Source organism: Lepisma saccharinum, chromosome 18 (genome assembly GCF_977018435.1).
Source record: "Lepisma saccharinum chromosome 18, izLepSacc3.1, whole genome shotgun sequence".
In the NCBI taxonomy this organism is placed as follows: Eukaryota; Metazoa; Arthropoda; class Insecta; order Zygentoma; family Lepismatidae; genus Lepisma; species Lepisma saccharinum.
The window spans coordinates 36,369,943-36,394,538 of NC_139246.1; the positions used below are offsets into that span (position 1 = coordinate 36,369,943).

General features: G+C 37.0%; 2 protein-coding genes across 3 annotated transcripts; both read right to left on the reverse strand.

Moving 5' to 3' along the window:
- Positions 1-1,952: 1,952 nt before the first annotated feature.
- Positions 1,953-24,247, reverse strand: LOC146001965 (uncharacterized). 2 transcript variants are annotated; one of them, XM_083139686.1, is made up of 3 exons: positions 24,078-24,247; positions 7,823-7,881; positions 1,953-2,431 (listed from the first exon to the last, which is right to left on the reverse strand). In XM_083139686.1, exons 2-3 carry the CDS (start codon positions 7,868-7,870, stop codon positions 2,075-2,077), a joined length of 405 nt encoding a protein of 134 aa, XP_082995812.1. In that variant the 5' UTR covers positions 7,871-7,881; positions 24,078-24,247; the 3' UTR covers positions 1,953-2,074. The 2 variants fall into 2 exon arrangements, with proteins under 2 accessions (XP_082995812.1, XP_082995813.1); XM_083139687.1 differs by lacking the exon at positions 1,953-2,431 and adding an exon at positions 6,147-6,456.
- Positions 16,795-17,565, reverse strand: LOC146002212 (sodium-dependent serotonin transporter-like). The gene has a single exon (XM_083139929.1). The coding sequence runs from the start codon at positions 17,563-17,565 to the stop codon at positions 16,795-16,797; it is 771 nt and encodes a 256-aa protein (XP_082996055.1).
- Positions 24,248-24,596: the final 349 nt, after the last annotated feature.

Genomic DNA, 24,596 nt, shown 5'->3' on the forward strand with positions numbered 1-24,596 from the left:
TTTTACGACCTATATTCAACTTCGAACCGAAAACCATCCAGATCGATTGCTTTTCGTTAGTTCCCGTTAGTTTTCATAAAACTTTCGTTAGTTCTCAAAATTTATCCAATTTTTCGTCGAGATAATTTCAGTTTCCCAATTTTCACACGGAATTATTATCCGTATTGGTAGACTGTTGAAGAGTGTGAGTCAATTTGGGTAAAACTTTCGTAATTTTATCAAATGTATTCAGGAAGTAAATGGTTGGACAATTGTTAAGTCCACTTCATGCACATAAAGGCTAACAAGGAGTGGACCTACAGTTTAAAGTGGGTTGCGAACCACCACTGTGCCATGTGTCTTCACAGGGTATCGAACCCGGGATCCCTTGATTACAAGATGACGACGTTACCACTACGCCATCAAGGAAGCCTGGAAGTGAATGGGTTTGGCACAATCGATAACTCAACGAAGTTCGAGTTCAAATCCCAGGATGGGTATGGATGTTCTTTGGTGGGTGCCTCTTCGTCAATTTTATGAAATCATCACTCATCCTTGGTCTCCTCGATGGCGCAGTGGTATCGCCATCGCATTGTAATGAAAGGGTCCCGGGTTCGATACGAGATGGAGGCACATAGTGGTTCGGATCCCCTGTAAACCGTAGGTCCAGTTTCGATTAGCCTTACTGTGCATAAAGTGGACTTGAAACACCAAATCAACCAATCATCCTCATTGTCGCGATTAGCCAAAAGTAACAGAAAGCGTCGCTAAATAATAAAAGTTCAAGCACATCTGAAAAGTGACCGTGACAGTACGAAAGCAAGTCAAATAACTAAAAATGCGAAAACAAGAAAATAAAATACTATCGTTAGGGTTGTTGTGGAGAGTACACGAGATTGGGCAGTCTCGGTTTCGTCTCATGTTGTCAATGTCTGTCTCGCTGTTTTCGGTGTCGTCTCAAGTCAAAATAGACAGTGCAAGAAATTTATACAGAATGTTACTGCACGAACTTTCACAGTGTGGTCTAGAGGTCATCAAGGAACTTTCATCAATATCTTTTTTTCTGTTTGACGCTTCATTTTGACGCTTCGTGCCCTATAAAAATTGAATTTTTATCCTGAATATCCTATTCGCTGACAGAAACGCGATGTAAAATAAAACAATTCAATCAATCAAAGAAATACATTCAAGTTAAGATGGGAAATAAATTTCTGAAATAAATATGACTGCTTTTTACGTTTAGTATGTTGAGCTTTGCTACGCAAGTAGTGATCTTCATCTCTGATAAAGATATGAGTTTCTTCTTACGGCTCCTTTGCGCAAACCAGCAGTACACGCTGCTGCCAACAGCTGGTAACTGCAGTCGTTTTCCCCCTTCACGCAAACCCGTTCTCTCCCACGTGTTCATTGGTTGCGCCCTCTCAAGTCACTACTCACGCAGAGACTTAATTTCGTTCACTCGCTGCACAGATTCCCAGGACATAGTATGGAGTATTCATGTAAATTTTAGTGCTGTTTGCAGGTATATAAGTAAGACAGTAATTATATTATTATTCTTATATTATACTCTGCCCCCCCCCCCCCGATGGCACAGCGGTAGCGTCGTTGCCTTGTAATCGAGGGACCCCGGGTTCGATAGCAGATGGAGGCACATAGTGGTTCGGATCCCACTTTAAACTGTAGGTCCAGTCCCGATTAGCCTTACTGTGCACAAAGTGGACTTAAACCACCAAATCAAATCAATCAAACTTATACTCTGGCAATATGTGTCTGCTCATACACAAGATTTTCCTCTTTTTCGTCAAATATGTATTGAATCATTTTAATTGTTGTTTATCAGAATTAGTAACAGCCAGTAAAATACGAGTACTATAAATAAACATATAGAAATAAACAGAAACATTGACAAAACCTAAGTTAAAGAAAATTGTATATTTTTTCCTTAAGATACAAAGAAACAATTTGTACAATATTTTTTAGAACCATCTTTCACACTGGTAGACAGACTGATTTACCACAAGTTCCAGTGAAGAGATCTTATTATTTGCTTATCAAACTCTTAACCATACTGTTGAACTGTTAGGCGCCATTTCTTCTATGTTTGTGCGTCATCGTTTTTCTCAGAGTAAAGTACATACGAGGGTTGATGTCGGCGAAGTCTTGCCAGCAGGGTATTCTCAAAATTAGGAGACTTGACTTCATTGCCGTCGTTGACGTTAAAGAGACCCAGAGCGTTTCCTATTGCATTAACACCCGCTCTGTATGGCGTGATTTGGTTAAATCCTGTATTAATACCACCATAGTAATCCCCATAATAGCCACCGACACCATTGCCGAATCCGAATAGAAGAGGTTCGATGAAAGTGGAGAACAGGTTGAAGAACAGCTTTCCTTGTGGCGTTGAGGTGTTTCCACCTTGTCTTGAGCTTGGTTCTGCAGGTTTACTTGCAACCTGAAAGAAATATTGAAAATGTAGTTGATTATTGTCGTGTTCAGTGAAACACTAAGCAAATATTTTGTTAAAACAACACAGAAGACTGTTAAAGAAGGTCCATACCTCATTTTGGCCAATGTTTAACTTCTAAGATGTTATTAGAACAGTTTGTGTTATATTAACACCACATTGACCAAGATGCAGTGCACCTCCTGGGACCAAACTCTTATGGCTAAGCAGAAACTCCTATTCCCTATTTGCTGTAAGAACGATGTCCATATAAACAAACACGTGACTTGTAAGAAATTCTATTGACTGTTGGAATAACAACTGTGCAGCAATCTTGCACACAGGAATATAGCGTATATAATAAAGCCACACCATTCACTATACTACAATTCCCTTTCCCTTACTCAGAAAAAATGCCCCTACATTCTGTGTAACGAGAACAAGAAAAGCTAATGTCTAATTTATACTTAACTATCTCATTAACTGTACACTGAAATGCCCCAGGCCGGTAAAGGCTCAGAACATTCCAGGTGCCTAATTTAATATCCTTATTCCTAACGTAGATCTTATCCTTAGTCCAGGGACCTCCCAAAGTAGTCCCCACCCGGAGATCCGAACCAAGTGTTAGGTAATAATCAAAATCTAATTATTGATAACAACTCGTTTGAACCAGTTTCCAAATTCAAATACTTAGGAGTAATATTAACAAATGAAAATTATATTAAAGAGGAAATAAAAAGTAGGCTTAATTCAGGAAATGCATGTTACTTCTCTTTTCATAAACTTTTGTCCTCTCGTTTAATATCTAAGAAACTAAAAGTTAAAATATACAAAACAGTAATTTTGCCTGTAGTATTATATGGATGTGAAACTTGGTCCCTTACATTGAAAGAGGAACATAAATTGAGAGTATTTGAAAATAAGATCCTTAGGAAAATCCTTGGACCTAAAAGGGATGAGGAGACAGGTGAGTGGAGAAGGTTACGTAATTTAGAAGTACATAATTTGTATTCATGTCCAGATATTATTAGAATAATTAAATCACGAAGACTTAGGTGGGAAGGCCATGTGGCACGAATGGGAGAGGAAAGAGGAGTTTACAGGATTCTTGTTGGGAAACCAGATGGTAAGAGACCTGTAGGAAGGCCAAGACGAAGATGGAGGGACAACGTTGAGATGGACCTAGGGGAAATCGGTAGGGATGGAAAAGAGTATATAGAACTTGCTGAAGATAGGGAAAGATGGAAGGCCTGTGTTGCTGCAGCCATGAACCTTCGGGTTTAAGAAGGCTAGGGAGTTAGTTAGTTAGAGGACAAGAAAAGGTGTGAGGCTGTGCATTATGATTTAGCTGGTAAATATTGTGTAACAATTGCCATCATTAAATAGGTCAAGGTCATTTGCAATTCATCGTCTCTTTGCTTATTAAAACAATGAATCGCAATATTTCGTGTTTTCTAATGATTGCAATACAGTAGCTGACTACTGCTATAATGTAACAAGTTAATATTTTATGGGCTTCTATACTAAAATATATTACCTCTTTTAGTAAACAAATATTTAAAATGCTTAGTATTTAATAAACTCAATTTGAGACGATCATGTCACTGGAAAATCTACGCAAGTCAACGGTTCCTCTTTTCGTGATTCCCACGTCAAGTCTTTGCGGCGATATGAAGATATTTACTATTTATATTGATTCTCTTTAAAGAGAACAACTATGGATAGAGAAATCGATCAATGTAAGTTGAAATGAAAATTCAAATAGAACTAACGGTGCAACATCGAATGCAGAAATTACTGCCGCCGTACATATGGCCATGGCCTTTTGAAAAGTATTAACGGTATAGTTGACCATAACTACCGTAATTCAAGTAACTTTAATAATTCAGTTTTCAAAAAAGCATTTATGGAACACACAATTACAATTACAATTACTAACCATTATCTAGCTTTGTACAAGATGAACGTATTCAGATTAAAATATGAGCGTCTTTTCTCATATGCCTCAATGCTGTACTATAGACGTATGTATACCACATGTGTGAGTGTGTGTCTGTGCTTAACATTCCAAGCGGTTACCAACGCATATATTTTTTCTCATTCTAGCCACTGACCTCCCCGATGGCGTAGTGGTAACGTCGTTGCGTTTTAATCAAGGTATCCCGGGTTCGATACCCGGTGGATGCACACTTTAAACTGTAGGTCCAGTCCCGATTAGCCCGTTTTTGTAAATTAACAGGCACACCGTTAAATTTTAACGGTACAATATTGTAAACCTTAAGGCAACTTCTAACATTGTGCAACTCAGTAGAATTTGGTTCGGATTGTATTCTTGATAAAATTACTCTATTCTTAGTGTAAGGTTTAGGGTAACTTAGGGTGAATTGGGTAAAAAAACAAAACATAAATATTTCCTATAATTTCATTCAAATTTAAAATTATCGGGGATATGGTTATAAAGCTACCCTTTAACTACAATTTCCATTAACTAATAATTTGTAAAGTTCTCTTATTTTTTTGCCCGTAGCATTTAGACTTCACCTCTGCATGACCCTATTCACCCTTAAGAGTTTGGATGAATCGGGTCACATCTGAGGGTGAAATGGGTCAGTTACCTAACCTTGAAATATGCATTATCAACCTTATCATGTGCCGACCCCGTGGCGGAGTGGTATCGCGCTACGACGCTAGGGGTCCCGGGTTCGAATCCCGGCCTGGGCGTGGATGTTTGTGAGTGTCCATTCATCAATTTCTTCATGTCATCACTCATATCCATCTTCGCAAATTAGCCAAAAGTGGCACAAGAAGCGAAGTAAAGTAAAGCAAATCAAAATCAAAATCAACCTTATAATTTGCTCGCACATTTTTCATAAATAAACATTATTCTCCCTTGTGCAGTGGCACATTTCCTGTGATATCCATCTTTAGATTTTCTTTCCACTGTATCCAATGAACCAATTTCACAGGAACAGAGTCGTTATATTAGTACTTCACATTACCGAACCCACAAACAGTATCGTTTCCTTCATCATTGACGTTTTCCGACTTTGAACATGATGATGATGATGAGAGCTTGCGAGCTAGTTGACAAATTCGAACACAACATTTTCACATCACTGGGGTCGAGACAAAAAACCATACGAACATAATTTTAGTAACAGTGATACCAGTTCATCCTTCTGATCCACAGTCAGAGTAGATTACCCCAATCTTACTTAGGGATTTGTCCTGGCCACTCTGTATTCTTCTTTGGAGATACGGATAACAGATATTATCTGTAGTGTTTTGCAGCTCCAAATACACTACTTCTTGGTAACTTCTAGGAGCAAGAGATACTACAAGTTCCAAACTTCACAGCAAGATCGACACATTTCCTCCGGTTCGTTTGGTTTTGTGTAGGGAGAGAGAATCTCAAATGTGACCCGATTCACCCTAAGTTACCCTACACGTGCGACTACAAATTTTATACGTATATTTGGTGTAATCTTTAGTAAAAAATAATCTTCTGATTGTTGCTTTAGGTTTATTAGTTAAAAAAATATTTTTATAATACAATTACCCATTTCTTTGTGCTCATGGAACAAATTATTTTCAACCAAAGAAATATCATTGTATTTATGTTTACATACAAAATGTCACGGAATATATAGACATTGAGGTGTATTTGTAGACACATTAAACAACCATACAACACCAGACACTCTCATGGTTGTGTGTATTGCGTTTCTGAGTCAAAATGTGCCATACATAACCATTCTTCGTGTTTGTGATCACCCTGCGAACAACCCATAGTAGCTACCAGAACCTCCATAGCCGTTAAAACCACCATTGTTGTTCCCTGGATAACCACCAACATTGCTGTTCCCTGGATAACCACCACCAAAGCCTCCACCGAAGGGTTTAAAGAGACTTCCAAGGCCACCGAAAAACTTTGCTGTTCTGGCTTCGCTTAAGACAACCTCTTCCTTGTAATCATTGCTTTCCTTATTTTCAGTGTCCCTTTTAATCACCTTCGAATCGGATAAGCAAATCACCTGTATGAGTGGAAATTAATTACTTTAATCTTATCTAAATAAATATTGTTTCTTAGTTTATGAATCATATTCACAGTTCAGCATTCGAGAACACACTTAACAGAATTAAATAGTGTTACAAATCTTACGTGAGCTGTAAATTTAAAAGTGGCAACACTGTCAAGAAGAGGTGATAACACCATGCATGTGCTATCATTCAGTGTTCAGTGAACTTTGACAGTTGGGGTCATTTAGGTGTGTGGAGTACCAAAATTTGTTGGTGTAGCTAGTGCTGTTGTGTATGTACGAGATTGAAATGAACACCATTTTGTGTATTGTCCTAAACATGTTTACAAATGTAGATCAGCGATTGTGGATCAAAATCCAGATGGCCCGTGGCAAAAATGCACGAGAATGTCATCAAGACTTAGCAACAATACCTAGCCAATGGGTAAGTGCATCTTGAGGAGGTTGGGACGTGTCAGTGAGAGCAGCTGGATTTTCATCCACAATCGCCGATCTATCTTTGTAAACATGTTTCATGGCAGTGAACAAAATGGTGTTCATTTTAATCTCGTACATACACAACTGCACTAGCTGCACCGACCACTTTTGGTACTCCACACCGACATGCGCCCCAACTGACAATGCTGAATGCCTGATAGCACATGCATGATGTTAGCACCTCTTACTGACATTGTTGTCACTTTTAGATTTACAGCACACGTATATGCATTTTGGTAAGATAATAAAAGACAAATTTAGTTTGATAATTTACACAATTCTACACTGAGGCGTACTAGTTCCGGGAAAGTTGGTGTGTGAGGACTTAAACTAAATACACTATCAGGGAATCACCATCACCATCAATAATAGTTATAGGTTGTGTTTGTTTTAGAATTAATCATAAAATATGTCTATTTCGCAATCCCTCATTTTGAAAAAAGTTTTGAATAAGATCAGGTTCAAGAGGGAAAGGACACTGGATTCCACAAAGAAACGTCCATGCCATGGTCAAAATTTTTCCATGGGCTTCTACTGCCAAAAGTTTAAAAAAGAGTTCAAAATCGAATGAACTATTACGATTGGATAAAATCCGGTAGCAAGCGACATTAATGTCGACATCTCTGCGGAACGTGACAATGCTATGAACATTTTATTGTCGGTCTTTCGTGATTACATTTGGACGCCTTTCCCACACCATAGAGATTGTTCAATCATTACCAAAATGAGTAATGATAGAATCTGCTTTAAAATATTTGCAAATGTACTGACTTTTGCCTAATTTATTTTGACCATTTCTCCTAAGGAAAAATTCACCCGAAGAGCCTTAAAATATCACCACACATTGTTTACATAAAATAAATTAAAAACCTTCATTACTTACTAGACTGAAGCATGATAAGCACAGCAACAAGGTCGTACTTGAAATCATATCTGAAGAACCTGCAAATTAATGTAATTTGGATGTTAATATTTGCTTAATATTGGATATTTTATGTTTTTATTACTCACGGAATAGACGTGCACCATTGTGAGAGATTCCTTGGTAAATACAAGTTTTGCAAAAGTTTTGTTATGGGCTGTTTGATAAGTGCTTTGGAATATTATGGATAATGAAACGTATATGCTGTATCTTTCGATGAAGTCCGCGTCTATAATGGAAATTGATTATTAATTCTATTTATGAAATGTAGGATTCAGAAGAGAGACTGAACCACACTGGAAGATTGCATTGTCCATATACGATTTTAAAAATATCATGTTAAGGGGGTTCTAAAGCCATGCTAAAGCATAGACCCAAATTTCTTTAGATAACCGTACAACTAATATAGATTCGGTAAGGAAGAAATTTTCCGATATAAAATATTGTTTTATTCACTACAACATGTGAACCTTATAATTTTGTTACAATTGAAGGGATTTAAGTAAATAACAGAAAATATAAGGTCTCCGTCATGTTCAAACTGCTCCGTACAGATGACACTGAAGTGGTAGTTTTGTTAATACCTGTGCATTCTTTTCTTTTATGAGTAGTATGGAAGATGTCGTGGTGAAACAGGTAAATTTCTCGTATGGGACAAACAGCTGAAATTTGCTAGTTTATTTAATTTGAATATTCATACTTACGTATTCTGCATTGAGAAACATTGCTGAAGGTGGCATTTCGCTTATTTCACGGAAATAAGCTCTATTTGCGACATATTGAGTAAGTTTTCTTCGTTTCTTTTTGCCTTCGGTAACACGCAAAATGGCGATCACAGTTTCACTACCGTACTCAGCATGCAGTGTTTCCACCCCACCGCACCCAAAAATACCTACGTAGCCCACAAACCATTGACGCATAGCCCCACAAACCATTCATACATAGCCCCACGAACCATTTCCGGTAAGGTTAGGTTAGGTAGGGTCACTATAGGTTACAATAGTTAAAAATTGATTTCGAAAAAAATATGCGTAGCCCCACACACCATTCTCGCATAGCCCCACGAACCATTGACGCATAGCCCCACGAACCATTGACACATAGCCCCACAAACCATTTTGGGAAACGTATCTTCTTCAGTTACAAAAACACGTGTTTGGAAACACTGACCAGGATTACGTCATCACACACAGGCTACATCCACCTGGAAGTAAATGGATGCAAGAACTTCCATGCATCGGTCACACATTTATATCGAAAAATAGATGATTTACCGGCAAAATTCAATGAACGATGCGAGAAAACACTTCCCCGAACTTCCAGAAGTATAAAGAAACTGCATTCGGTAAGTAATTTCTCCTGTAAATTTGATGAAATCCGTTTGTCCCTTACGAGAAATTTACCGTGAAACAAAGATCACATGCACTTCCCGCAAGTATCTGAAATACTATGTGAAAAAATGAAAACATTTCGTTCCTTCAGAAAGTAGTGGTTATCATTAAAATTTTTGAAGTGGCGTTTCGTCGCAATATACTCCGTGGTGCAGATTTAACATACACTGTTGCCAATATTTCATTCCATGTTGTCTAACGATATGATCAATGCAAGTTCTTGAAAGAGTGAAAATGAAACCAAGCTACCAGAGGATATCGAATCCCGTACATATACGAGAACAAGGGAACAAATATTCCATGGAGGATGTTAAAAAGCTGAACAAGCTCGAAGGTAAGTCTTAATATTTAATTGCTTGTTGGTTAATATTATCCATCTAAAGCAAAATGTTTGAAATATAGGCAATATGTATAATTTATTTACATGTTGAAGAAATATCTTCTGATGTAATTTCGGTGAGAATATCGCTTGAACCTATCAATTTCTTAAACACTGCATGACTTTTTTACTTCCAAACGAAGTTGATAATTCTTTGTAAATGTAAAATCAGAATAGGATGTTATATTTTAGGTTAGGCATAATCCTAATAACTACCGTTTTGAGATCATTACCATAACATAAAATATACGTAGCTTAATATAGATTATATCTGATATCATTAAATCAATATTGCATAAAACGCTCTATTTTCAATCCGGTAAGTTAATTTCCAAACCTAGGAAACTCGTGCTATTCACATGTACAGCATCGGAATGTTTATTACAAATCAGTAGTTTGTTTAAATGTTTTTTTTTACTTTGCCCTTGTACATGGTTGAAACAATACTTTCTGACCTGTTATCTGCAAGAGTTTTTCCATTTTTATGGTACTACTTTACTATACCGGAGACACCTATCAATGATTTATTTCACAATTTTTTACATTGCTAACGTACTATTCTGCATTGCGGAACATTTGTTTAGGTGAAATAATGAATTCTAACGAAAATAATGTCTATTTCTTACAATAACGAGTACTTACTGTTGTTCCTTATTTCCGACAAACCTTCCACGGGCAGCCCCAAAAACCATTGACGTTAGCTAACAAATTCACGATAGCCCCACGAACCATCACTGGGACGAGGTATGCCTACTAGGTTAGGTTAGGCCTGTTAGGTTAGGTTCCATTAGCACTCCCTTCGTTCAATTTAGCATATACGGACAATACGAGAGCGTATAGTGCTCTCGTGCAGAAAGCCAATGGCGGCAGCAGCAAAAGCGCGTCGGAAATAGATTTTCGTAGAAAACCACATGCTTTCGCATTAAAATGGATCAAAACTACATTCCTGAACATCAACAACGCTACAGAAAATGATTTGCGTAAGTGCTTTTTCCTGTAAATTTGAAGAAATCCGTCTCCGGTATAGTAAAGTGTTACCATTTTTATTTTTGAAGCAGCTTGCAAATATTCGTATGTATTAAGTAGGTCAGGCTTAATTAGGTTTGATTCGAATAGATGTAATGTGAGATCCCTGAATGTTTGCAAGTTTCAGACACAGTTCTGTTATCTTCCTTTACAGAAACACGTCAGAAAACCGGTTCTGTAAATTGTATGAAGCTCTTCTGTTTTCTTGTCCTTTTATAATTTAGGACGGCTTATAATGAGAGTGCATTTCGTCCAAAAACTTGATGCTGTATATTTAAAGTGTAAAAGTACACTATAACAGTTATGAGACTAAAGTCTTACCATCTATCGAACACAAATCTGTATGTTTACTGATAATTTACAAATGAGTACCGGTATAGATTAATGAAGATACTAGTTCCCATACTTGCAAGTACAAGGGCAATAATTTAATGGTGGATGACACAGAGCTTCATAGAAATCATAATTTGTCCTGATTATGCTACGTATATTTGGTTCAATATCATATTGAATTTCAGTAGCAGTTTGTACTAAATAGTTTACTTTGAATACCAGTGAGTATGAAGCTTGACTAGTTTTTCTCTCAGACCTATGACTGATTGATTTTGCATGGATGTATGATATTATCATTCCAGGCAATTAAATGTTTTAAACATGCTTTTTTTTTGCTTCTTGGATGGTCCACTATGTAGGACTTCCGTGTATACAAATTTAGCCTGATTAACTTTACCCCACAAGACTACTTTTGACATCGATATTCTGACCTAAAAATATCACCAAACAGTTTGTCTCGTCCATACCTTTCATTTGATATATTACATGAACATATTTGGATGAGTTTGAAATTTGACCTTTTATGGTCAGACTATGAGCTTGAAATGAGCTGTAAGGTCGGAATTTTTAATGGCATCCACCCTAGTTTTTCTGTCAGACCAATGACTGACTTATTGGATTCCTATTATTAACATTCCATGCAGGCAAAAGTTTTTTTTTTAAGCTTTTTTGCTTCTTGGCTGGTCTACTATAATAATTCAAATAAAAATATAGTAGGAACTGTCCATTTCATAATGTATTTCTGTTATTTTACCTCCAACTTCTGCTCCTTGGGACAATGATGATGAATAATGATTTGATAAAATGGATGATTGGAACAAAGATAATGATATAAATACGTACATGAAACCAGGATTCGAACCTGGAGGAACCTCACTCCATATAGCGTTGCAATCATCACTCTACTATGAAAATATTTCTTACAATTATTTTGCAAATTTCTGTTTTAGGCTCATCATTTTTAACAATCATTATAAAGTTAGATAACTGAAGTGAGCTCATATCGTGAACCAAACAGCCCTTTAATAACAGGACGATATCGTTAAGCATTATAATGCCGATTAGATAAATTATTTTCAAATCCATTTACACAACATCTGCAAATTCCATTATTAACTCAACTTGTTAATGTAATATCAAAATTTTTAAACATGTTTTATAAGTTCATAGTCTCATATACGATGTTAACACTATTTGTATTTGTTCCTTTTGCAGATGAGCATTTGAGAATCTAATCGAAGTGTCTTCTACCAATAGTAAAGAGCACTCTTGAAATTTGTACAAAAGGACAATAGGTTTGGCCGACAATGACAGTTGCGTACCATGGCAGTTGGCGTATAAACTTCTACGGAATATAAATGAACAAAGTGGACTGTTTGAACTTTACATGGAAGAGTACATACATTTTTGCTTGATTGAATGGTGATGATTTACTAGAAATCAAGGGTCCAAAATATGCTCAAGAAATGATGTTTCAAGCCTTAATAATATCTGATAGCAAGTGGTGATCAATTGTAAATTGTATATTAGAGGAAACAGGAGGAAAAAAACAATGCGAGGGAAGTGACTTACTTGTCTTGTCTGTCAAGCATTGACACGCATTCAATGATATTCTTGCAAGTTGAAATTTTGAGAGGTATTTTCCCAAAATATTAGGACACTCATTGCTTCCTGAATGCGATGATGATTTGCAAAAAGCATATCTCTCAGACAGTGGCGGCAATTAGGGAGAGGGGCACTTTTGCCCCAATACTATACAAAACCTTATCTACCAAGGGAAATTAAAATGTCCTTGCCCCCTCCCAGTTTTGGAACCCAATCACCAACACTGTTCTCAGAGAACTCAATAATGTTTTGCAGGGTATGATAAAGAAAAATAATAAATATGCATTGAAACAACAACGTAAATATGATTTTATATATCCCGAAAATCTAGTTTTAGTAGTCCCTGTAAACAATGATTTGTAAGCTATTGGACTTCTATTCTAATGGTATTTATTACTGTATTGTATCTTCCCTCGAAATACGTTTTTAAATCTACTTTATACACATAAATGCTAATTGGGACTGGACCTACAGTTTAAAGTGGGTTCCAAACCACTATATACAGTCACCGGCAATAAAAATGGGACACCTAATTGTATATCCTGAAATACCCGCATCCCTGCAATGCGTTATGTGTGTTGCCTAACTCTACGGCAGTGAAAGAACTTGTCCGTAGAAAATTTGCTATTAAAATCCATTCATCGCTATAGATTTAGATAACACACAAGACGCATTGCAGAGAAGGGAGAATTTCAGTCTAGTTGTCCCTTTTTTATTGACGATCACTGTACATCTACCGTCTATCGAACCTGGGAATCTACTTTATACACATAAATGCTAATTGGGACTGGACCTACAGTTTAAAGTGGGTTCCAAACCACTATATACAGTCACCGGCAATAAAAATGGGACACCTAATTGTATATCCTGAAATACCTGCATCCCTGCAATGCGTTATGTGTGTTGCCTAACTCTACGGCAGTGAAAGAACTTGTCCGTAGAAAATTTGCTATTAAAATCCATTCATCGCTATAGATTTAGATAACACACAAGACGCATTGCAGAGAAGGGAGAATTTCAGTCTAGTTGTCCCTTTTTTATTGACGATCACTGTACATCCACCGTCTATCGAACCTGGGACTCCTGTATTACAAGGCGATTACGTTACTACTTTGCCAAGAGGGAGGTTCAACTTCCCTCGCAATTTGTACCAATATGTTGCTGAACTCGATGATATATCAGCAATGTTTGAATAGTTACTCTTTAAAGTAACTCCGAGTTAATTACTTGAGAAAGTAATTCACTTATAATTACTGTCATTACTGTTCTTTAGAAAGTACCTGAGATAGTTATTATTACAGTTACTTTACTCTAGATTTGTTTCATCTCGTAAGACGTTGTTTGGAACATGAGTTACAAGAGCTATGTCCTTTTCACCATCGATGACTACCAAATGCTTAGCATTAAGTTTCATGAAATTTCTTACATTTCATGTACAAACATTGAGGCAATAAAATTCACAGTAAACTTCTGTTACAAAGCAATGACAATTAACATTTCATTTTATTTTGTTGAGCAAACCAAATATTATTTAGAATTTTTTTGAACTATGTAATTACTGTGTCCATGAGCATAGTTGGAGATTATGTATGTAGTCTTATATGGTAAGTGTTCTAATACAAATAAACTTGGGATACATCCTGGCTCTTGACGAAAAAATACAAAATTGTTCTCAAGATGTTAATAATCATCAAATTGATTGATTGATTGATTTGCTTTATTTTACTTCGCTTTTTGTGCCACTTTTGGCTAATTTACGAAGATACCTTTACGAAATGTAAAACAAAGATTACATACACGGATGCAAAACAAAGTTGTTATATTTAATAACTTATCGTTTCTCATTTTAATTATAAATAAATAAATATAATTATTCATAGCAAGAAGTTAATAAAAAAATGGTATTAATATTATTCTCATTTACAAAATGAATAAATAATAAATAAATGAATCTGTAACAAAACCACAGGTCAATTTTTTTTCTTGAACGTGTTCTTTTATAGGTTCTGACTCATGATGGTTCTAACCTACAGTTAATTTATCATTCTTTGTAAGTAAGAACTTTTAAATACATTTTAAGAGAACTGCACAAAAGATAAACACGTTCTTCAGGAAACTAGCAGCTCCCAATGAAGGTTTTTCAATTTCATGAAGTTGGTATGAAGTTTTTACAGCAACTGAATTTCAAAGTTGTAATTTGACAAGTGACCCTTTCTCATTCCCTGAAATGAACACTCTTTCGATTGCAGATATGGTATGTATGCCAGTATTATACTTGAAGAGATTTGTTTTAAATTCGGGAATGGCGAATTTTAATAAAACGTGGCTGTTCTGATATTAGCATGCAAAGAAGGCAAGCTTCCTTGCCTTAGTCTATTCCATGAAAATCCTTTCACCTTAGCATACAGAGAATACAAATTGGAAACAGAGTTGCCAAATGCAACCCTTCCCCCACGTTAAAAATTTTAAAGGTAATAATTTAAGTTCAGTAAAGCAACTGTTGATAACGTTACTTCTACTGCAAATAGTAACTTTGTTACAGGTAAAGCTACTTACTTATAGTTGTAATTCCTAAAAGAACTCACTGTTACTTCCAAACACTGGTGCATGGTAAAGATCATGTCGCTCTTTTTTATAATCCATCAGGTGTAATATGGTGGACTCAGAGATGGTCATTGTATTTCATTGTGCTAATGAATATAGATAGTTATTTAAGCATTCTTATCTCATTCAAAATGTCAAAAATTAATACCTCAAAAGAGGAACTACAAGATGTCCACATTATAATAAACTGAACCGCCTGTTTCGAAAGATCGTACGGAGACATGGACGGCCTTGTAAGAATCGAGGCGAGAATGAGACGAGAACGAGACAGACCTCTGTATCGAGACGAGACCAAATCTTAATATCAGATCCTCGGTCTCAATGTCATTTTTTTAAGAATACCTTATGCCCAGATATTTTAATTAAGCCACTGTGGTTTTGCCGGGAATCAACACGGGACCCCATGAATACAAGATTATGTCAAAAATGACTTACACAAAATTAACTTCATTATGCAACTTCTTCAAACGTATTAAGCAGGCTTCTACCTGACTATTTATAGGTAAGCCGAACTATATATACGCCAAACAGAAATAATATTGTTAAAGAAATTCGTGCGCGTATATGTGTGTGTATTTATTTATTTCGGATTAAGACTTTGGAACTGGAAGTATCTTTTGGTAAACTAAAAGTATTTTTATTCTCTTAAAGCCACTGTCACTGAGTGATAAGGCTTGAAAATTCCCTTCTATTTTCTTTCCAGACATAAATTGTTCGAAATAATGGAAGGTATGTCAATTTTCTTGCACAAGGAAGGAGCAATGCCTTGGATATTCCTGATTGTTGATGTTTTAAAAATAGGCAAAGTGTTTCCATGGAATTAGTGTAGTGAAAAACAAGATTAGCACTAAACGTATATTTTGCGAGAAGCAAAAAAAAAAGATTAAGGAAGAAAAATAGTGAAGGATATATTCACGAGCAGTGAAGATATTGCTAAAACGTCAAGTGAAGAGCAATCGCTGTCAAGTCTAGAAGAGACCGAGGCAGTTAGAGAGACAGAGACAGCTACCGAGTCCGAGAGAGTTACCGAGACTGAGATAGTTACTAATATAAGTGATGAGGCTGGCCCTTCAGTTTGCAATTTGCATCCATTGCATACTCTGGTGCGAACTGCGGCGATGTACGTTCTACCAGCGTTCCGTCCATGTTTGATACCTTCGATATAACGTTAGCTGGTATGAAAACTATTGATAGGAACGATACCCCCCATCCTGCTGCTACAGTCCAAAGGGGGAATAGCTCTGCCCCGTATGAAATTCGTTTGCTGCAGACAACGAAGGAACAAAAGACGCAGAGTAATGTTACGGGAGTTATTACCACCCAACACAGCCACCATAATCCATTAACTGTCCTTCCATCATGAACGAACTTCAAAAGTCTTTCGTATTTATTCATACCGTACATGCAATTCCATTATGCATATGATTACTATTGTCAGCGTAGCGTGGGTATCCAGGAGTTTAAACCAGTAGATGCCATTTTCTCGAAGGCAGAATGCAGAGACTAGGAAAATAAAGAATGCAGTGACTATGATGCGAGGCAATCTCTCCTTCTTCAGAATGGGATAAACATCATAGAGACCCCACTGGAAGGCGTCAAGTTGTATCACTATCCAAGAGCGTGCGGTATAGCCGAGAGAGGCAAATACGTACCAGCACGTTCCATAGCTGGGAACAAGGCATGGTGGCTATCACCGCAGCATAAACAGAGAACATCACTGCTGGCCCGTCCTTTGCCAGGGAGAGGAATGCGATACCTGTCTGCGCTTGCAAGAAGCCCAAGACGCAAAATAACACGAGTCCGAAGATCACGCTCACAGCCGTACTCAGACCAGGGACGCAGAACACTTCCCACCAGCAATTGTGATTCACATAGTTGAAGCGAGCTCGATGAACCGCAGTGCCGTGTCCGATCCCGACTGTGAACAGCGCTTGGACTGCTGCGTCCACCCATGTTCCGACGCTAAGAACTTCCTTAATTTGAAGTACAGAGAACGCTCTAAGCCCATTCGCTGCGCCTGGAAGAGTGACTGCACGGATCATCATAATTATCATGGCTATGTAACCGAGCGGTATCAGAAAGTAGAAGCTTATGCGAAACTTCTTCCAGCCTACGTAACAGCAAGCAATTATTAGAGCGCATAATATGAGATGCAAAGTCTCCATCTCCAACACAAGTCCTCCAGCAGGATCCTCAATACTTGAAGATGTCCTGAGGGCGAATTTCGTAAGATACTGCTCTGACGGGCTCTGTGGATTAGTTGCTAAGCTTGCCAAGGCACTGCTTCCCAGCGCGGTACAGTTTCCGTCAATCCAAACGTTCTTGCACGTGCTCCAATCTATACTTTGGCTCAGGGGATATGCCATGAATTTTAGTTTGAAATTACTACTACAAACAAACAGTGCCGGTTCTACAAATGTTGGGCCCTCCTGCAAAATATTACTAATGGCCCCAGGTCCGGAGCCTGAATTTTATATCGAGGAAGGCAGCAGCGAAAAACTTGTGTGTGTCAGGAGGGGCGGTACAATCCCCTAGGATGAATTTCTCAGTACATTAAAGTTATTATACAAGATGTTTAATGGAAGTAAAATTAATTTCCACTATACAGTGTTTAAATTATAAATTTGTAGAATTTCGGGTGGAGCTTCAGTCTCCGAGCCCTCTATTTGATCGTATTATTCTTAGTCAAGTATATTTTAAATTGAAGTAATTGCCTGCATTTTATTTATTATAACAAAAACTCTCCTCCCGGAAATTTTCGGGGGGGATTTTTGAGGCAAAGATTGTTGGTTGGCGGAAATCCCCCCATTTCGCCCAGAATTTTGCACCCTGTTGCAGAGCAGAGAAGAAAAAAATACACAAATATTTTAAGGTGAAATGATTTCATTCTTATTAACTTGGCTAACATGCAGCAGTTTTGGTTAATATCTACTGTGAATGCTCCATACCACAAACTAAACATTCATTTCCTACTAACCACGAGCGTTTTTTCCCTAGTTCTGTTGTGTGAAACTACTTGCTGAGACTGTTCTGCATGTACAGTCAAATCAATCAACCAGGGGAGCAAGGGACGAAAAACCCGTAAATAGAACATTGATTGATTGATTTAAGTCCAATTTATGCACAGTAAGGCTAATCGGGACTGTACCTACAGTTTAAAGTGGGATCCAAACCACTATGCCCCTGGGACGTCTTGATTACAACACGACGACGCTATCATTATGTCATTGGGGAGGCCCCGTAAATAGAACAAAATTACTATTTACTTTGGAGACATCAAATCTTAATTTCCTTACCAAACCACCACTTTACATGACCAACCCAACGCATACCGCACTGTAAGCAAAAGCACAGCAATTACAGAAATAATCTGAAACAGATATCAACCCATCATTCCCAGTTCAATTGTTGTCGCTTTCAAGAGTAAATTCTCGAAACTTTCATCTGTATTTGATTTGGCAAAACTTCAATTCAATTCTATCTAGCTTTCCAGAAGTGTATGTCGACCTTTGTGGCGTAGCGGTTAGCACAGCGCGCTATAAGCCAGGGATACCGGATTCGAATCCTGGCCAGGGGTTGAGTGTTCGTTGTGAGTGTTCCTTCGTCAACTTAATTCTATCATGACTCATCCTCGTTACGATTAGCCAAAAGTGACAGAAAATCAAAGTTAAATAACTACAATGAAATCTCGCCCAAACCTTTGGCATTTTCTTTCCCAAGCCCGATCAAATAGTTGTGAGTATTCAATGATTTCTCTCTCAGGAGATCATTAACAAATTTACATCAATACACACAATGAAAGTAAAGGAAGAATGCAAGACAATAATAAGTTTGAAATCTAATTGGTTTATATTAACATAAAGCACAAACTAATGCAAAACTAACACATTATAAAACCACCAACTATTTCATAATTTTAACATCTCTAACCAGTTAGTAAAGGAATTAGCTGCTTCGCAATATATAATATGTATAAAAGTAACAAATTAATTTCCTTTATATAAATAGTAATAATATATTTTTAATTGAGTAATTTATTTTTACTTTTAATAACATTACAAATATGTATATCGTATAATTTACACATATGTTTTTGAGGGGGAGGGGTGTTTGTAGATTAAGAAGTTTCTCCCCTATTCACTAGTATTCAATGATTTCGCACCCTGCTCTGCAGTGATGCATTTATTGCTTTATATAAACATATTTAAGTATATGAAGATCATGACAAAGTGGCAAAGACCCCCCTAAAGACTTAATGTCAAATAGCTCTGTGAAGGGTCTCTGTAACTAGGAATTTTCCAAGATTTGAACGTGCTTTTTCCATCCATTGCAAAGAGATTTTGGTTGCTTATACAAGGAAAGAGCATGCTCGTAACATGGAAATAACGTTCTGTCCTGTAAAATCAAGAACATGGACAAAGCACGTTCTCTCTTGTGGTCTTCATTTGCCAAAATTGCTATTGCTGCAGATAACTTGAAGGAAATTTCTTCACACTTTGTAACACTGTCTATCATCCAGCGTCAAATCGTGGCAGTCTTCCCGAGTAAACTTTTGTCTTGTGGGAGGTTTTGAAAGCAGCTGCTTATATTCCTAAAATAATCATACACACAAGGTATGAAAATTTTCATGCACAGACTATAATTTATGGAGGGAAACATATCAATAGGCCTATCGAAATGAGTTGCAACCAGTTGTTTGACGAAGCGTGCCAACGTAGGGTATCTAGCGAACGTTCAAGGGTGGGCGTTTTTTTCACTCACAGGTGTACGTTGGATCAGGGTGGATAAAAATCATTATTTTAATCTTAAAAAATCATTCTTGTTGGTTTATTTTATTTAAATAGGATTTTTTAAAATTTTAATCGATTTTCTTATTTTTTAAAAAAAACACGCTTAAAATTTCTTGTATGGTTTTTGGTATACATGTTTTTTGTAGAAAGGCTTTTTCTAGTAAACAGCCATGTAAAATATTTGAACAGTTAGATTAAAGCAAGTACAAAATTATATGTAATACATTTTTCTGTTTCTGAGACTGCACCTACTATGGAAATGTTCCTTGAGTGTGTTAATGAAACTATAGTAATTTCAGTAACTTTTCATGCAGTGAAATTAAAACATTCAGGATGTACTGTAAAATTGTAACTTAAAATATTCTTAAATATTTTTATAATCTTTGTAACTGAAATTTGAAATTTTTTTAATGCTAGTTTGAAAAATATCAGCTGCCATGTTTATTTACAGTTTGATGATAATGACGCTATTATTGGTTTAACGTGATTAGTATTTTGTATATGTATAATGTTCTTTACTTCTATAGTGCTATAACTTGCGAGTCCGTCCACTGGACGAAGCGTGCCAAAGTTGGCTATCTACTTCGAGCTTCGGCCCGATTTCGTTTGAAGAAAACCGCTACTACTGTTTTTGGAATCGGCCTGGCAACTGGCCTATCGACAGGCCAAAGACAGGTACCCACTTGCTCGGCTTTTGCGTGCGGCCTTGCCAACTATCATAGTGGGGACACATTAGGAGATATAATGCACAATGGCTAATTATACATTTTTCCATACAAGTAAAATTACATAGAGCTATATATTATTGTTGTTTCTTTCTTATTTGCAATGCACTTTTATTATGGTCTAACATCGAAATGTAAGATGACAACAAAACTTTTTAACGCCCTTATTTCAGTGTTGGAGATTTAGTAGCAGAACTTGTATAATTTGAAATGTAATTAAAATACAAGCTTATTCTAAATTTTATCTGCGTAATTGTACTTTTTATTTGAGTTGGTGCTTTATTAGGGTTTATACTATTCTCAACACATAAATTAAAACTTACTATTTTATTATTACTGATGCGAGTACTTTGGCAAGAGTATTTGTATTAATGCTATGGTGATTTCGCCTTGTAATCAGATGAATGAAAAGGTAGGTTAGTTTTTGGACGATAAATTTCAACTTTTTTTCTGACTTGGTACTGATTGAATAACATAGACACATTAGGTACTATGCTCTGACACGACCAATGTTGCCAGTGCACCGAGTTTGTGACACTTGCCCGTAATTACATTTGCACAGAGGTGAATTTAGTGACTGTTGCACGGAGAGGTCAATGTCCATAACCGTTTAACTTGCGACGATGACGCTTGCACGGAAGTGCAAAATAAACTCGTTCCTCGCCCTCCTCCACGCATGATTGGTTTATGTTATTATCAGAGACTCCCTCGAGGCGATATTCGCTTGCACTATGCAGACCTTCTATGCAGGTCCGAGGTAGTGATACAACTTACTCACAAGTTAGTTGATGTCAAATGAGTTGAGAAGTCTCCACATTCGTATATTTCGTCGTAAGTTAATTTCGCTGCAAATTTTATGGAGGTGACGGAAACCAGCAAATGTAAGCCATTGTTAATTTTTAATGGATATCAGTATATTGTTGACTACACCAACAAGGAAAATGTGACTTATTGGCACTGTGTGAATTCTTGCTTGTTGAAGACAAGCGATGTTTTGGTTTCTAACAGTAGCAGAAATACAGACATTATGTTCATTTGTTTTATGTTAAATATTACAAAATTATGTTTTAATTAATATACATATATTACCACTTGAGAATACATTTTCAAGAAGAGTCCATTTATAATAGGCATTTTAATAAGGAATAAGGCTTCAAGCTGCCATGTAAAAGCGTTTTCTTGAGTTTCGCTCTTTCACAATGGAGTGGGAAAAAAGGTGAAAATGCTCGATTCTTTAGCGCCATAATCGTGCTTCCTAGAAGAAAAATGCACAGAACATTTTTTGTAGAGGATTTTATGTAGATTAATTTTTGTCATAGTCTCTTTTGCTGTAAAATGCTTTCCAAGTGAGGTATTTGCAAAAAAAACTGATTTTGGGCGCCATTTTTCCAAGATGGCGGCCAAATCCGGGGTGGTAGAGAGGTGCAAAATTAGTATGTTGTCAATAACCCTTTTATGAAGATAATAAAATTTGTTCCAGCTTTCCCTTATGTTTTTCCTTATTGGACCCCAAAATCATCCCTTGTTGACTGGCCTAACAGAAGAAGTTGGACAGCTATTTAATCGTGGTTACGAATTTTTGACGGTGATGCCAAGCAGTCATTGTTTCGTGTTCGGAGGAAACATTTAGGAACAATATCAGATCCCGATATCTCAGCAGATATCTGCATATCATAACAGTTCTTGACAATGAACGACGGAGGAAATTTTCTTCTTCACGATGACTAACGTGAACGCCAAAGGAAGGGACGCCTTACCATCATCGTCGTATTTTTTTTTGTTGATTGAACATTCACCGCGCCGTCTTACTTTCCGTGCAAGTGTCCCGAACCCAGTGCACCTCGTAATTAAAAGAACGTACATTCTGATGAATATGTCATATTTAACCCTATAAATAGTCAATAACGCAAGCGACTACACAGGTGTCTTTTATCCTTATTTCTTTTTACTTCGTACATTTTTTACACCTTAGTGACTTTTCCCGTCTACTCAACATTCATGTAGAGCATGGTTATTTGTTTAATGTTTAAAAAAAATATCCATATAGGAAAAGTTATAAGATTCATATATCTGTCGATTTTTGTATAACAGTTACGTTCGTTCAAAATCTCGGTTGAGTGACATTTTGGACACTCTGTATGAAAGATAATAACATTTCAAAATATACCGAACCTCCTTGGAGGTTATGGTGTGCCCTAGGAGATTGATAACCATAGGTTAAGAACCGTTGGCTTACACTATCGCTCCTGACTGCGAATATTTCTATTTATGAGGGTTGTCAAAGGTCCCAGGAACCCATAAATTCTAATGGCTTTTATTGGGGTCCGTAACAGGACCGGAACTGTTTTCCTCGCACAATTTAAATTCGGTTCAAGTTGCGTATTGTTTGATTTCAATAAAGAACTTGAACCGTATTTAAATTCATCCGGAAAAATATGTTCCTGGACTGAATTGAAGTACTTTAAACATAAAAAGGATCTTTACGTCTAGAACTTATTTACACTTTGCTATTCTTTTCTCCCGGGCGGGAATTGAACTTATTTACAATTCCTGACCTTTGACAACCCTATTTATATCTCATGTAGTACATAGTTGTTCGGATCCCACTTTAAACTGTAGGTCCAGTTCCGATTATCCTTGTTGTGCATAAAGTGGATTTAAAGCATCAACTCAATTAATCAGTCCATTTATATCTCGTGTGGATGATTGGGCTTTTAGCCATTCATTATAATAATATTAAAAGTGCACCTTCCCACAGGCATTTTTAACAAAACTTGACTTTTTAATAAACTCATGTATATATGCTCACCCCACACCCCCACATACTATTCTCTGCCCACTGTAAGAACGAAGCCATTGCGTAGAATATACACGTGACTTTTGAAAAACTACTGGTTATTAAAATGGCAGATGTGCAGAGATCTTGAACGTATGGATACAGTGCATGTGATAAACCTGCTTTAATGGAGTTGTGGGAGCAATACATTCGTGTGCAAAACATATTATATCGAGAACTAACATATAAGAAAGGGACGATTGCTAGCTTCCCCGATGGCGTAGTGGTAATATCGCCGTCTTGTAATCAAGAGGTCCCGGGTTCGATACCCGGTGGAGACACACAGGGGTTTGCCTCCACTTTAAACTGTAGGTCAATCCCGATTAGCCTTCTGTGCGTAAAGTGGACTTAGAACAAAATGGAATCGAACGATTGTTAAGAAGTCGCGTGGTTTTCTTACATTATCTTTGTTCTTACAGTAGATGGAGAATAGGTATAAAATGAACTTGGATACACTAGAACGGAATTGAATCGAATGCCAACGACCAGATGGCACTCAATACGTTGCGCACACCTTTTTTTCTTACCTTTATCACTGTCCGGCTGAAACTGCTTCTGTGAGTCTTAGCAGATGTCACTTAAATCTCTTTACGCTAAGAAACGTCCTTGGATCACAAATGAACACGAGGTGTGTAGAAACTGTGTTACTGCCGTTTGTGATGTTGTGAAACTGGAAGATTTAAACTTTCCCCTTTGTTTCCTTTCTCTTTCAATCCTCTGTCCGTTCCATGCGGGCTGGATGACGACAACGATTGATACCTAACGGGACTGGCACGCGAAATTTCTCTTAATGTGTACATTTGAAATTTCGGCACCATTTTGTTATTGGTTGGTTACGGAATAGCGGACAAGTGTGGATATCAATACTCGTCGAGATGCGTGTTGTGGAAAAAGAAAAGATCTCTTAAGAAATTCAATGATGATCCGATCAGATACATGGTCGTAAGAGCTAACTTTCAAAGCATCAATCTCTTGCGTGTTATTCCACCACCTCCACGTGTTCTAAGACTTCAATATCCAATCATGTGCTGGTACCCCTATGGACA